This window comes from Primulina eburnea, chromosome 10 (assembly GCF_022965805.1).
Source record: "Primulina eburnea isolate SZY01 chromosome 10, ASM2296580v1, whole genome shotgun sequence".
Lineage (NCBI taxonomy): Eukaryota > Viridiplantae > Streptophyta > Magnoliopsida > Lamiales > Gesneriaceae > Primulina > Primulina eburnea.
The window spans coordinates 33,004,587-33,017,221 of record NC_133110.1 but is presented as its reverse complement, the minus strand read 5'-3'; the positions used below and the strand labels follow the sequence as shown (position 1 = coordinate 33,017,221).

Genomic DNA, 12,635 nt, shown 5'->3' with positions numbered 1-12,635 from the left:
ATAATTAATAGTCAAAAGTTTGAATTAAAATATTATCTTTTATATTTTAGTTTGTGTTGTGAAAAAGTAAAAATTTATGGTAAAAAGTAAAAATCTCAAACTCTCAAAATTTACCAAACTACACACTTTATAATATTTTTCTCTCTACTCAATTGTGATTTTCTTCACAAATGAGAGATCTATTTATAGGAAATCTTTACAAATAATCCAAAAATAAAATACATTATTACCTATATCATCACACACTAATTTTCAATATTTACAACTCTTATTTTCAACATTCAAATATTCAACATTCAAATATTCAATACACACATTTTAAATATATTTTTCAACACTCCCCCTTGTGATGATGATCATAATGTTTGTCTTCATTACATGTTTTTATACTGCCTCGTTAAAAACCTTACTAGGAAAAACCCATTGGGATAAAAACCATAGTAAGGGAAAAAGAGTGCAGTCACGTAAACTCCCCCTGATGTTGACATGAACAATTCTTCACAAATTTCGTAGATTGCGCATCCCAATATTATATATGTGCTTTCTGAATATTGTCGTAGGTAGTGCCTTTGTGAAGAGATCTGATGAGTTTTCACTTGATTGAATGTGACGAACATCAATATATTTATTCTTCTCTAGCTCCTTGGTGAATGCGAAGAACTTAGGAGGAATATGTTTAGTTCTGTCGCTTTTTATGTATCCCTCTTTCATTTGAGCAGCACATGCAGCATTATCTTCATATAGTATCACAGGCTTCTCGTCGAATGATAATCCGCATGAGATTTGGATATGTTGGGTCATTGATTTTAACCACACACATTCACGACTTGCTTCATGTAGTGCAATAATCTCGGCATGATTTGATGAAGTTGTTACAAGCGTTTGTTTATGTGAACGCCAAGATATTGCAGTGCCTCCACGAGTAAATACATATCCAGTTTGGGAACGTGCCTTGTGTGGATCAGATAAGTATTCAGCATCAGCATAACCAATTATACTTGGACTAGCATCTTTTGAATACAAAAGTCCCAAATCTGTCGTTCCTCGTAGATAACGGAATATATGTTTAATTCCGTTCCAGTGTCTCTTTGTTGGATATGTGCTAAATCTTGCCAACAGATTCACGGCAAAAGATATATCATGCCTTGTACAATTTGTAAGGTACATAAGGGCACCAATGACACTTAGATATGGTACTTCTGGACCAAGAATATCTTCATCATCTTCACATGGACGGAATGGATCCTTTTCTATGTTTAATGATCTAACAACCATTGGAGTACTTAAAGGATTTGCTTTATCCATATTAAAACATTTAAGGATCTTTTCTGTATAATTTGTCTGGTGAACAAACATTCCACATTCTTTTTGTTCAATTTGTAAACCAAGACAATACTTGGTTTTTCCAAGATCCTTCATTTCAAATTCTTCCTTCAAGTATGACACAACTTCTTGAATTTCCTTATTCGTTCCAATGATGTTTAAATCATCAACATATACATCAATAATTATGCATCCGGATGTTGTTTTCTTAATGAAAACATAAGGGCATATTGAATTATTTACATATCCCTTTTTCATCAAGTGATCACTTAGTCGATTATATCACATTCGACCTGATTGCTTTAACACATATAATGATCTTTGTAATTTCACAGAATAACATTCCCTGGGTTTTGAACTTTGTGCTTCAGGCATCTTAAATCCTTCAGGGATTTTCATATATATATTACTATCAAGTGATCCATATAAGTAAGCTGTAACAACATCCATAAGACGCATTTCTAAATTTTCAGATACCGCCAGGCTAATCAAATACCGAAACGTAATTGCATCCATCACAGGAGAATACGTTTCTTCATAATCAATTCCAGGCATTTGAGAAAAACCTTGTGCAACAAGTCGAGCTTTATATCTTACTATTTCATTTTTCTCATTTCGCTTTCGAATAAAAACCCATTTGTATCCAACAGGTTTTACACCTTCAGGTGTAAGTACTATAGGTCCAAAAACATTACGTATATTTAGCGAATCTAATTCAACCTGGATGGCATCTTTCCATTTTATCCAATGCTGCCGATTTTTACATTCACCAAAAGATTTTGGTTCATGATGTTCGTTATCATTTATGATGTCGATTGCCACATTATAAGAAAATATATCATCAATTTCATCTATATCTTTTCGGTTCCATATTTTTCCAGTATTAATGTAATTGATAGAGATTTCATGATTCTCGTCAGTTTGTGGTTCTGACAGAACATTTTCATCATCATATGTTTCTCCAGGAACACCATTCTCTATTTTGTGATCATCATGTGTTTCTTCAGAAACATCATTCTTTAATTTGTGATCATCGTGTTTCTCTATGAATTTTCTTTTTCGAGGATTTTTATCCTTGGAACCGACTGGCCTTCCACGCTTCAGGCGTTTAATGACATCATGAGTATCTTCCATTTGTTTCTTTGGAATTTCAATTCGAGCAGGGGCATTTGCAGCATGTATCTATGATTTAGTTACCCCTTTTGTGTCTGCAAATGCATCTGGTATTTGATTTGCTATTCTTTGCAAGTGTACAATTTGTTGTACATCTTTTTCACATTGTTTTGTTCTTGGATCCAGATGTAACAATGATGATACATACCATGTAATTTCTTTTTCGGTATGTTTTTGTTCTCCCCCTAACATTGAGAAGATTTCCTCATTAAAATGACAATCAGCAAAACGTGCTGTGAACACGTCGCCTGTTTGAGGTTCAAGATATCGAATGATTGATGGACTATCATAACCGATATAAATTCCAACCTTTCTTTGAGGTCCCATTTTTTTTCGTTGTGGTGGTGCAATAGGCACATACACCATACATCCAAAAATTCTCAGATGAGAAATGTCTGGTTTTTTACCAAATGCAAGCTGTAATGGGGAGTATTTATGATATGCACTTGGTCTGATGCGAATTAATGAAGCAGCATATAAAATTGCATGTCCCCATATAGAAATAAGGAGCTTTGTTTTCATAATCATTGGTCTAGCAATCATTTGCAGACGTTTAATCAATGATTCAGCCAATCCATTCTGTGTATGTACATGAGCAACATGATGCTCAACAATGATTCCCATAGACATACAATAATCATTGAAAGTCTGGGAAGTAAATTCACCAGCATTATCAAGTCTAATTTTCTTGATTGTATAATCGGGAAACTGATTCCTCAATTTTATTATTTGAGCAAGTAATCTTGCAAATGCAACATTTCGAGTTGACAATAAACATACATGTGACCATCTGCTGGAGGCATCAATCAATACCATAAATTATCTGAATGGTCCACATGGTGGATGGATTGGTCCACAAATATCACCCTGAATACGTTCAAGAAACATTGGTGATTCAGTTTGGATTTTGACTGGTGATGGTCTTATAATAAGTTTTCCAAGAGAACATGCTTTACATTGAAACTTATTATTCTGAAAGATCTTATGGTCTTTCAGTGGATGACCATGTGTATTTTCTATAATTCTTCGCATCATTGTTGAACCAGGATGTCCCAATCGATCATGCCAATTGGTTAATATCGAAGAATTATCAACTACCATGTTTGATTCAATGAGACTTATATGTGTATAATGCAATCCAGTAGGGAGCATTGGTAGTTTTTCAATCACATATTTCTTTCCTGATTTATATGTGATAAGACACATATATTTCTCATTCCTTTCATTCATTGTTTGAGTATCATACCCATGTGAATATATATCATTAAAACTCAACAAATTTCTTTTCGATTGTGGTGAATATAAAGCATCATTGATCAAAAATTTTGTAGCATTAGATAACAAAAATTGTGCTTTACCACATCCTTTAATCAAGTCTACAGGACCTGATATTGTATTCACCGTTGATTTTGTTGGTTTTAGTTCCAAGAAATATCTTTTATCTCGGAGGATAATGTGCGTTGTACCACTATCGGGTATGCAAACTTCAGCTTTGCTCATAGCATTTTCCATATTTGAACTTCAAAAAAATATGCAATGAAATAAATTACTGGCAATATATATTTAAATATAACACATATCATAATTATACAATAAAACATTATTCTATGAATACATGAAAAATTAATTATTATACATTTATATTCTACCATTATATTGTTCATTTTCAAAGAAATCGTTGAGAAAATCTGCAGCATCAATATTGTTCATTTCGATCCCACCAACATATTGATCATTTCCAGAGAAATCATTCATAAAATCACCAGCATCAAAATGAGTTGAATCACTCAAACGCTCACCGCGTTCAGTGAAGTTGGTCTCCTTTTCTTTCTCCTTTAATGATTCTTTATAAAGTTTACAAAGGTGCTCAGGGGCTCGACAAACTTTGGACCAATGTCCTGGAGTACCACATCTGTAACAAGAACTTTCATATCTTTTTGAGTGATTCTCATTAACACTTGTATTCTCATGATGCCTTTTCTGTGGATGGTTTGGGACGCTCTTTTGAGATGAGTTATAAAAATAACTATCTCTATTGTTTTCAAAACCACGGCCTCGACCACGACCACGGCCAATTCCACGTCCACGACCTCGACCTCGACCTCGACCTCGACCAAAATCTTGTCTTTGAATTTGATTTTGGTTCCGAGGTTTAAATTCATTTTTACTTACAGCATTTACTTCTGGAAATGATGTTGATCCAGTGGGCCGGGACTAATGATTTCTCATTAATAGCTCGTTTTTTTTTCCGTCACAAGAAGACAGGCGATGAGCTCAGAATATCTCGCAAATCCACGTACTCTATATTGTTGCTGTAGAGTAATATTTGATGCATGAAACGTGAAAAATGTTTTTTCAAGCATCTCAGATTCTGTGACCTCATGTCCACAAAATTTTAGCTGCGAGATTATTCGATACATCGCTGAATTATAATCACTGACTTTCTTAAAATCTTGGAATCTTAACATATTCCATTCATCACGGGCGGTCGGAAGTATAACTTCCCTTATATGTTCAAATCTTTCTTTCAATCCTTTCCACAAAGCCATGGGATTTTTTTCAGTCAGATATTCACATTTTAATCCCTCGTCGAGATGTCGACGCAAAAATATCATGGCTCTTGCCTTTTCTTGTGATGTACATATGCCATTTTCTTTAATAATCTCGCTTAGACCCAATGACTCAAGATGCATTTCTACATCGAGAGTCCATGGCATATAATTATTTCCCGTGATGTCGAGCGCAACAAATTCGAGCTTTGTTAAATTTGACATGGTGGTACTAAAAAAAATTACGATGCATTTTATTAGTTAATAAATATTGCAATACAAAGTAACGGATAAACAACAAGGACAAGTATTTGTAAAAATAAAGAAAACGCACGAGGAGGATATTCTCCGATAAATACAAGACTCGTGAGTATGATAACCAAAATAATTAAAAATATCCTTGAGAAAGCCATCTTCTTTTTTCTTCGAAAATTTTGATGATGAATAATTTTTAGAGAAGAAGAGAAAGTTGGAGTGATTGAATGTGTTTGTGAGATCATATTTATAGGGCAAAAACTAGCCGTTTTTTACCATTTATGACCGTTGGTGTACCAAAAAATAAAGATATGTATTTGTATAATTTTATGGTAATAATATGGTATATATAATATTAGATATGTTTAAATAATTGTGGGGACCCGGACGCTAATCCAGTTCTTAATCATGATTGGGACTAATTAATCAATTATCAAACAGGGTCTAAATTTTTTTTTAAAATACAAAGCGGAAACGTAATGTAATTTACTCAAATTACATATTAAACATGAACATGCAAATCTTGTGTTATTTACAAGAATTCAACTAGGTTCAACTACATATCAGTGCTGAATCCTATGTTGCTTCGAAGCCCGGATCTCCACGCTATCTAATCTTCTCTCATCCTCTTCTTGACCATGATCCAGCCCCACCTGTTGTCATGCACACATACAAAACAAGACAACAGCCGGATAACTCCGGTGAGATATAAATATCCCAGTATAAACAATGTATACATGCAATCATACAAAATCATATACGAAAGCATATAAGAATTATTCATAACATGTCTCATATCAGAAACATAAATCAATATCAAGCATTCAATAAACATGAATGATATAACCAATGTAAATCAACATGGCGTATCAGACTCAACTCAACCGACACGTCGTCTCAGACTCGACTCAACTCTAACCTAGGGATCCCGATGTCTGGATATAGTTAATTATATCGAATCTCAGTCGATAGGAATGAATCAATCCCTAAACGGCATCGATATAATTCATATATCAATGTCTGGGCGAATCAGCCGCAGAATTGACGAATCAGTCAAGAATTAGGTGAATCAGCCAATAACCAAACGAATCAGCCTGTAATTAAGCGAATCAGCTGAAGTTTAGACGAATCAGTCAATAACCAGACGAATCAGCCGGTGACTAGGCGAATCAGCCCATAACCAGACGAATCAGCCGGTGACTAGGCGAATCAGCATATGACTCAACGACTCAGTAATCAATACATGCATTCAGTATCTAAGCAAATCAATCGATGACTAGCGAATCAGCAGTCATTACATGCAGTGGCTATAAATCAATAGACTACAATCATAAATCTCATCAATTGCAAATATCAATGCAATAATTGAAAGTATGTGATTTAGGGAGACTCGAGTCAAACCTCACTCGAGTTGTGCAATCCCAACTCAACATTAATTTATACCTTTCTTTCTGATACTCTGACTCTGTCGAAGTCTCGAACTCAAAGCCTGTCAATACTCAATCTGACATGACAATATCGAGGAGTATAATATCAATACATTACTCCAATTCAATATGTTCTGCACAATACTCAATCTAATTCAATATTGACGGCATAACGGTATAATCTCAATATACCCAGCAATACCATATCAATCAGATATTAATTCTCACGTCTCATAATCGATAATAACACAATTCTGATATCAAATCAACTCCGAAATTCATAACAATTTCATATGGTATTTGTTCCTCAATCCGATTTCGATTATACGATGTCTAACATACCAAGAACATCATATATGAATCATATCAGATTCTGACAATACCATATTTTCAAAACATATAAAAACGTAGCAAAACTTACGTCCAGTTGTAGCCTACGTCGATAGGAACTCAATACCGAAGTCGGATTCAAAATCGGACGGCCGGATTGATCGTAAATCAAAATCTAAAATTGAAAGCAATTCTTTCCTCAAGCCTTCGTTTTCTTTCTCTTTTTCTGAAGAATCTCGGTTGTGTATATATATATATGTACATACACGTAACATGCAACAAGCCAAGTGGCTCCTTTTCATTCTGCATGACTGGCGCATATGCGCGCTCAGCACCGCACATATGCGCCGAAGGTTCGGCCCGGCATTCTTTCTTCTCGCGCATATGCGCCGTCAATCTCGCGCATATGCGCCAAACCTCCTGCCCTTCACGCGCATGTGCGCCATCTACGTCGCGCATATGCGCCGAGCTCTCTGGAGTTCTTCCTCGGCATTTCACCTACCTCGCGCATATGCACGCCCTGTCTCGCGCAGATGCGCAAGAGGTTCTGGACAATCCGCGCATGTGCGCGCTTACACGCCGCGCATGTGCGCAAATGCACACCCTCGCACATATATTCCGTGTCTGTTTTCGTCTTTCCCGGTCCACTCCGTTCCGTCTATAATCACTTCAATAAATCAAGAAATCATCCCAGATTAATCTAAGATTACGGTAATTAAATTCTCGGGCCTTACAATAATTATGTATATCATATCATAATATTATAATGAGTGTCATAATTTATTTTGTTTAAAAACCTTATAGGGTTTTATACTTGTCGTATCCCTTACCGGGAGTGTGGGATGTCGTCTTAACATCCTCCCAGGATTTATAACAAGTTTATGAAAAATTTATTTTTATTATTTCTAATAATAACATTATATTGCATATTAAATAAATACACAATAAATAAATAATAGTAAAATAAATATAATTACTTTTGTTACCTTTTTCTTCTCTTTGGAGCTTGGAAAAGTATATAGGACTTTTAGAGCTTCGTGCTGATAACGTGTTTTGAAAAAGTAAAAATTTATGGTAAAAAGTAAAAATCTCAAACTCTCAAAATTTACCAAACTACACACTTTATAATATTTTTCTCTCTACTCAATTGTGATTTTCTTCACAAATGAGAGATCTATTTATAGGAAATCTTTACAAATAATCCAAAAATAAAATACATCATTACCTACATCATCACACACTAATTTTCAATATTTACAACTCTTATTTTCAACATTCAAATATTCAACATTCAAATATTCAATACACACATTTTAAATATATTTTTCAACAGTTTGATCATATTACAAAGAAAGATTCATTAATTACTATTTATATCTATTCTATTTTATTAAAATTGAGAACATCATATTAACCACCTAGAAAGAATACTAACTTTTTTTTTTCAATTTTAATCTTATATGATATTAATATTACACTTTTGTTTTTAATTTCAACGCACACTTTTATTTTCATTTTTTTTATTTCAACAATTCAAACATCAATTTAGTCTCTCCATAATTTGTCAAATTTCACTTTAGTCCAACGATAATAATAAAAAAAATTATACACACATACATCGCTTGTGCAGAATAATTAGTTTACATTAAACAAGAACTAGGAGTATTATAGTTATAAGATTAGATATTAATATATTCCTACATCACAGCTAACATTTTAATTCAATTATTAAAAAGACTCAGAGTTTTATTATCTTGTGTTCATAAAACAATCCCTGCAATTTTAGAATAATTTCGTCATTAATTATCAAAAATATTTAATATTTTGGTATCGTTAAATTGTAATGATGTCTGTGATGACATATAATAAAAAAGAAAAAGTAATAAGATTTTTATTATGTTGTGGATCCCATTTAAATGAGGGAGGAATTTCTCCCCATACTTTGAGCCGTCGAACCCAAGATCCAACACTGCAATGGATCGGAATCTAAGACGCAGAAGCATTCTGGAAACTCTCGGCGAAGAAATCGTCAGAATCGTAACTCCAGTCTCGATATGCATGATTTTGGTGGTGATTCTTGTTTCTTTACTCAACACGGATTCCTCTTCTAATGGCTTATCGATCACATCGATGGCTACTGTGGCCTACTCTGAAACCAACTCAGATTCCATATGGGACAAATTCAAGGGAGCCCTTTTGAATTCCCTTGTTTTTGTTGCCATGGTGACAGTGGTCACTTTCCTGTTAGTGCTGCTTTTCTATTTCAGATGCACCAAGTTCTTGAAATACTACATGGGTTTCTCTGCTTTTCTAGTTTTGGGGTTCTTGGGCGGGGAGATTGCTCTTTTTTTGATCCAAGATTTCAGCTTTCCGGTTGATTGTATTACGTTTTGTGTCGTTTTGTTTAATTTCACTGTTGTTGGTGTCCTGGCTGTGTTTATGTCGAAAATGGCTATATTTGTTACACAAACTTATTTGGTTGTCATTGGGATGCTGGTTGCTTATTGGTTCACCCTTTTACCCGAATGGACCACTTGGGTGCTTTTAGTTGCCATGGCATTATATGATCTGGCCGCCGTTTTGCTGCCTGGTGGACCTTTGAGGCTCTTAGTAGAGCTAGCTATATCAAGAGATGAAGAAATTCCAGCTTTAGTCTACGAGGCCCGACCGGTTATCAGTAGCAATTCTGGCTCGATTGGTGGTGTGCCACAGAGAAGGTTATGGAGAGAGGGAAGGGGTGGTTCGGGTGAAAATCGAGGGCTTAACTCCAATCAAATCCCTACCCCAGGGGCATGTTTATCGGTTGGAAGTAGCGAAAACGAGAGGAATACCATTGATGCTGAAGAAGGTCGGTTTCCCAGCGTGGATTCTGAACTTGTTGCTCCTCTTATTCAGCATCAAATAAGTGTCCGATTAAATTCACCAGAAGACGGAGCTCCAAGTGAGAACCTTATGCTCGAAGGGATCGGCCTGGCATCCTCAGGTGCGATCAAGCTTGGGTTAGGTGACTTCATCTTTTACAGTGTTTTAGTTGGTAGAGCTGCTATGTATGACTTCATGACGGTGTATGCATGTTACCTTGCAATAATTGCTGGTCTTGGCATAACCTTGTTGCTCCTTGCACTGTATGAGAAGGTTCTACCGGCACTTCCGGTGTCTGTCTTGCTAGGTGTGTTGTTCTACTTACTTACTCGGCTATTGCTTGAAAATTTTGTTGTACAATGTTCAGTGAACCTGTTGATGTTTTAGAAATAAAGCACATTTCTTTAGCCGACATGTTTGGAATCCCTTGTGACTGATTTCATGTTTATTTGGTGAAATGTAAACGCAAGAGTTGGCATTTTTTCATCCCCTTAACCGGCAAATCGGATACACACTAGCGAATTACAGAGGTTGTAGTCATGAATTTGAAGCTTCAAGGTTCAAGGAAGATTGAATCATTAGAGTTTGAGCATATACTCATTTTTTCTCGTATTTAGGTCATATTAATGAAATGAATAATTATTTTGGGTTGTATTTATAGCCACCGAGACAATGAGCATGCTTGATGTTGCCTCGTTCTCTTTCATCACCTTCTAATTATTTCAAGTTCAATAAAGATGTTAAATGCAAGATGAAAATCACCTTGATCCATACAAGTTAAAACTGTAATGCATACACAAGGGAATAGTGTACAAAAACTAAATCTAACACTACACACACACAAAAACTCCCAACTGAGACCATTAAAGAAGGAATGACGCTTTAGGACCATCCAAAATCCAAACTCACCTCCTTGGAAAATGGTTCAACGACTTTGATGTACCCTCATGAAGATCAATAATATAGGTTGCCGAATCTTGTTCCCAATATTCGATGTATTTGTCACCGATAGAACTGGAAATTTGACTTACAAAGTGGCGGTATGCATGGATAATCGCCTTTGAGGCCGAAATCCTTAGATCTTCGCGAAGCTGCGGATCTGGAATACCATCCCGTTTGGTTTCTGTATAAATCCTCAAAAGCAGTGGCAAAACCACGACATCTTGCCTTTAGAGTCGCCTTTCCCAATTCATCCTCATGTAGCAACAGAAGCATTGAACTCCAAGTGATTCTTTTATAGCACGTTGCATATTTCCGGTACTTACAAATGTGATGTCGAATCAATTCATCCCCCTAGTAAGTTCCAATCTTGGAGCTTTTAACTTTTTGAACAATGTAATGCATATTATTCATAAAAAAGATATGCTTCAAAACAATATCTTGATATGAGTTGGATTGCTCGTCTAAGTTGGCTTCTATTATTGATGTAAATGACCACAACTGATGAGTCACAGCATGGTTATCTTCAAGAAGCGAATTGAGGGTATCACTTTGTTAGAGTAGATATCCTGCAAGCCAACGGTTGGCTAGGGAATCTATTGACTCAAGTGTAATAAACAATCTTTATTTTAATATAATTTACTTTGTAATGGTTTCGTTATAATTTATCTGTATACCCATGCAAGCAGCATAGATAAAGTCCTTGATTATGCTTTAATACAAATGAATCATAATTCGATGTTGAAACTCATTTGTAAACACTGCATATTCTAAATTCGTTCCCAGTCGATTCAGCCGCCTAAAACATGGATAAAGGTCGCTTGAGCTCGAGACTAGCATATGTGATGTTGTGTACTGCGTTTCTTGGTAAGGGCATAGAGATGTCCAAACATGCAGATGGGTAGTCATATGATGATTATACCGAACAACCCTCTCTCGGACTTTCCAAGTGGTTATCATTCATCGAGAGGATAAGTCCGTGGTTATGATTGTACACCATTAGTCCTTACGACCCGGGACAACACTGAAGCTCTATATGCTAGGGCTGTGCTTTGACTCGTTTACCGGCTCCAGGAGAGTCATCAGGTGACGAGGTTGGGTACAGTTGCGACACATATATGAGCCAGTGCATTGTAGTCGGGGATTCACCGCTCACCTACGGGTGTGGATATCCTATGCGATATAATGAAATAATAGTGCATGGAATCTCTGGCCAGAGTACGAGATGTATGTTGGAGAAGGAGTTCTCCAAATAGTACACGCGATGCCACTATTATAGTTATCACATAGTTATCGAATTAATATGCAACCCTCGATGAACCAATGGTTGCAGATTCGATCGGGATATATGAGATGAAGAGACCGTACTGTACGTTAATCATAATCGACTGGTTCTTGAAGGCACTATCAGTGATACCTAAGGGATCATGGGACGATGCTACTAGACGCTCTTACCATGATCCGATGGGTGCAATCAGAAATGAGTTCTGACATTCTTAATCAATGTGTTGATGAAAAGAATGGGGCTAAATAGGGTAAGCCCGAATAAGAATAAATATTATTCTGAATCACAAAGAGTTGTGAACTCACGGCTAGCTGTATCCCTGAACCATTGAGGGTCACACAAGCACTGAATTGTTTGTTCCCGTTGAGAGAATAAATTCAAGGAGTTGAATTTATATTATGATATAGTAAATTCAAGGAGTTGAATTTATGATAATTAAATTTTGAAAAAATAAATTCAAGGAGTTCAATTTATGATATAGTAAATTCAAGA

At 35.7% G+C, this 12,635-nt stretch overlaps 1 protein-coding gene across 1 annotated transcript; it reads left to right on the top strand.

Annotated features, from left to right (window-relative positions):
- Positions 1 to 8,944: 8,944 nt before the first annotated feature.
- Positions 8,945 to 10,326, top strand: LOC140803296 (presenilin-like protein At2g29900). Its single transcript, XM_073159107.1, has one exon. The coding sequence runs from the start codon at positions 9,032 to 9,034 to the stop codon at positions 10,304 to 10,306; it is 1,275 nt and encodes a 424-aa protein (XP_073015208.1). The 5' UTR covers positions 8,945 to 9,031; the 3' UTR covers positions 10,307 to 10,326.
- The last annotated feature ends 2,309 nt before the right edge of the window (positions 10,327 to 12,635 follow it).

What these genes read in the sequence shown, in the direction of transcription:
- LOC140803296 (XM_073159107.1), top strand. Translation starts at nt 9,032, where the DNA reads ATGGATCGGAATCTAAGACGCAGAAGCATTCTGGAAACTCTCGGCGAA.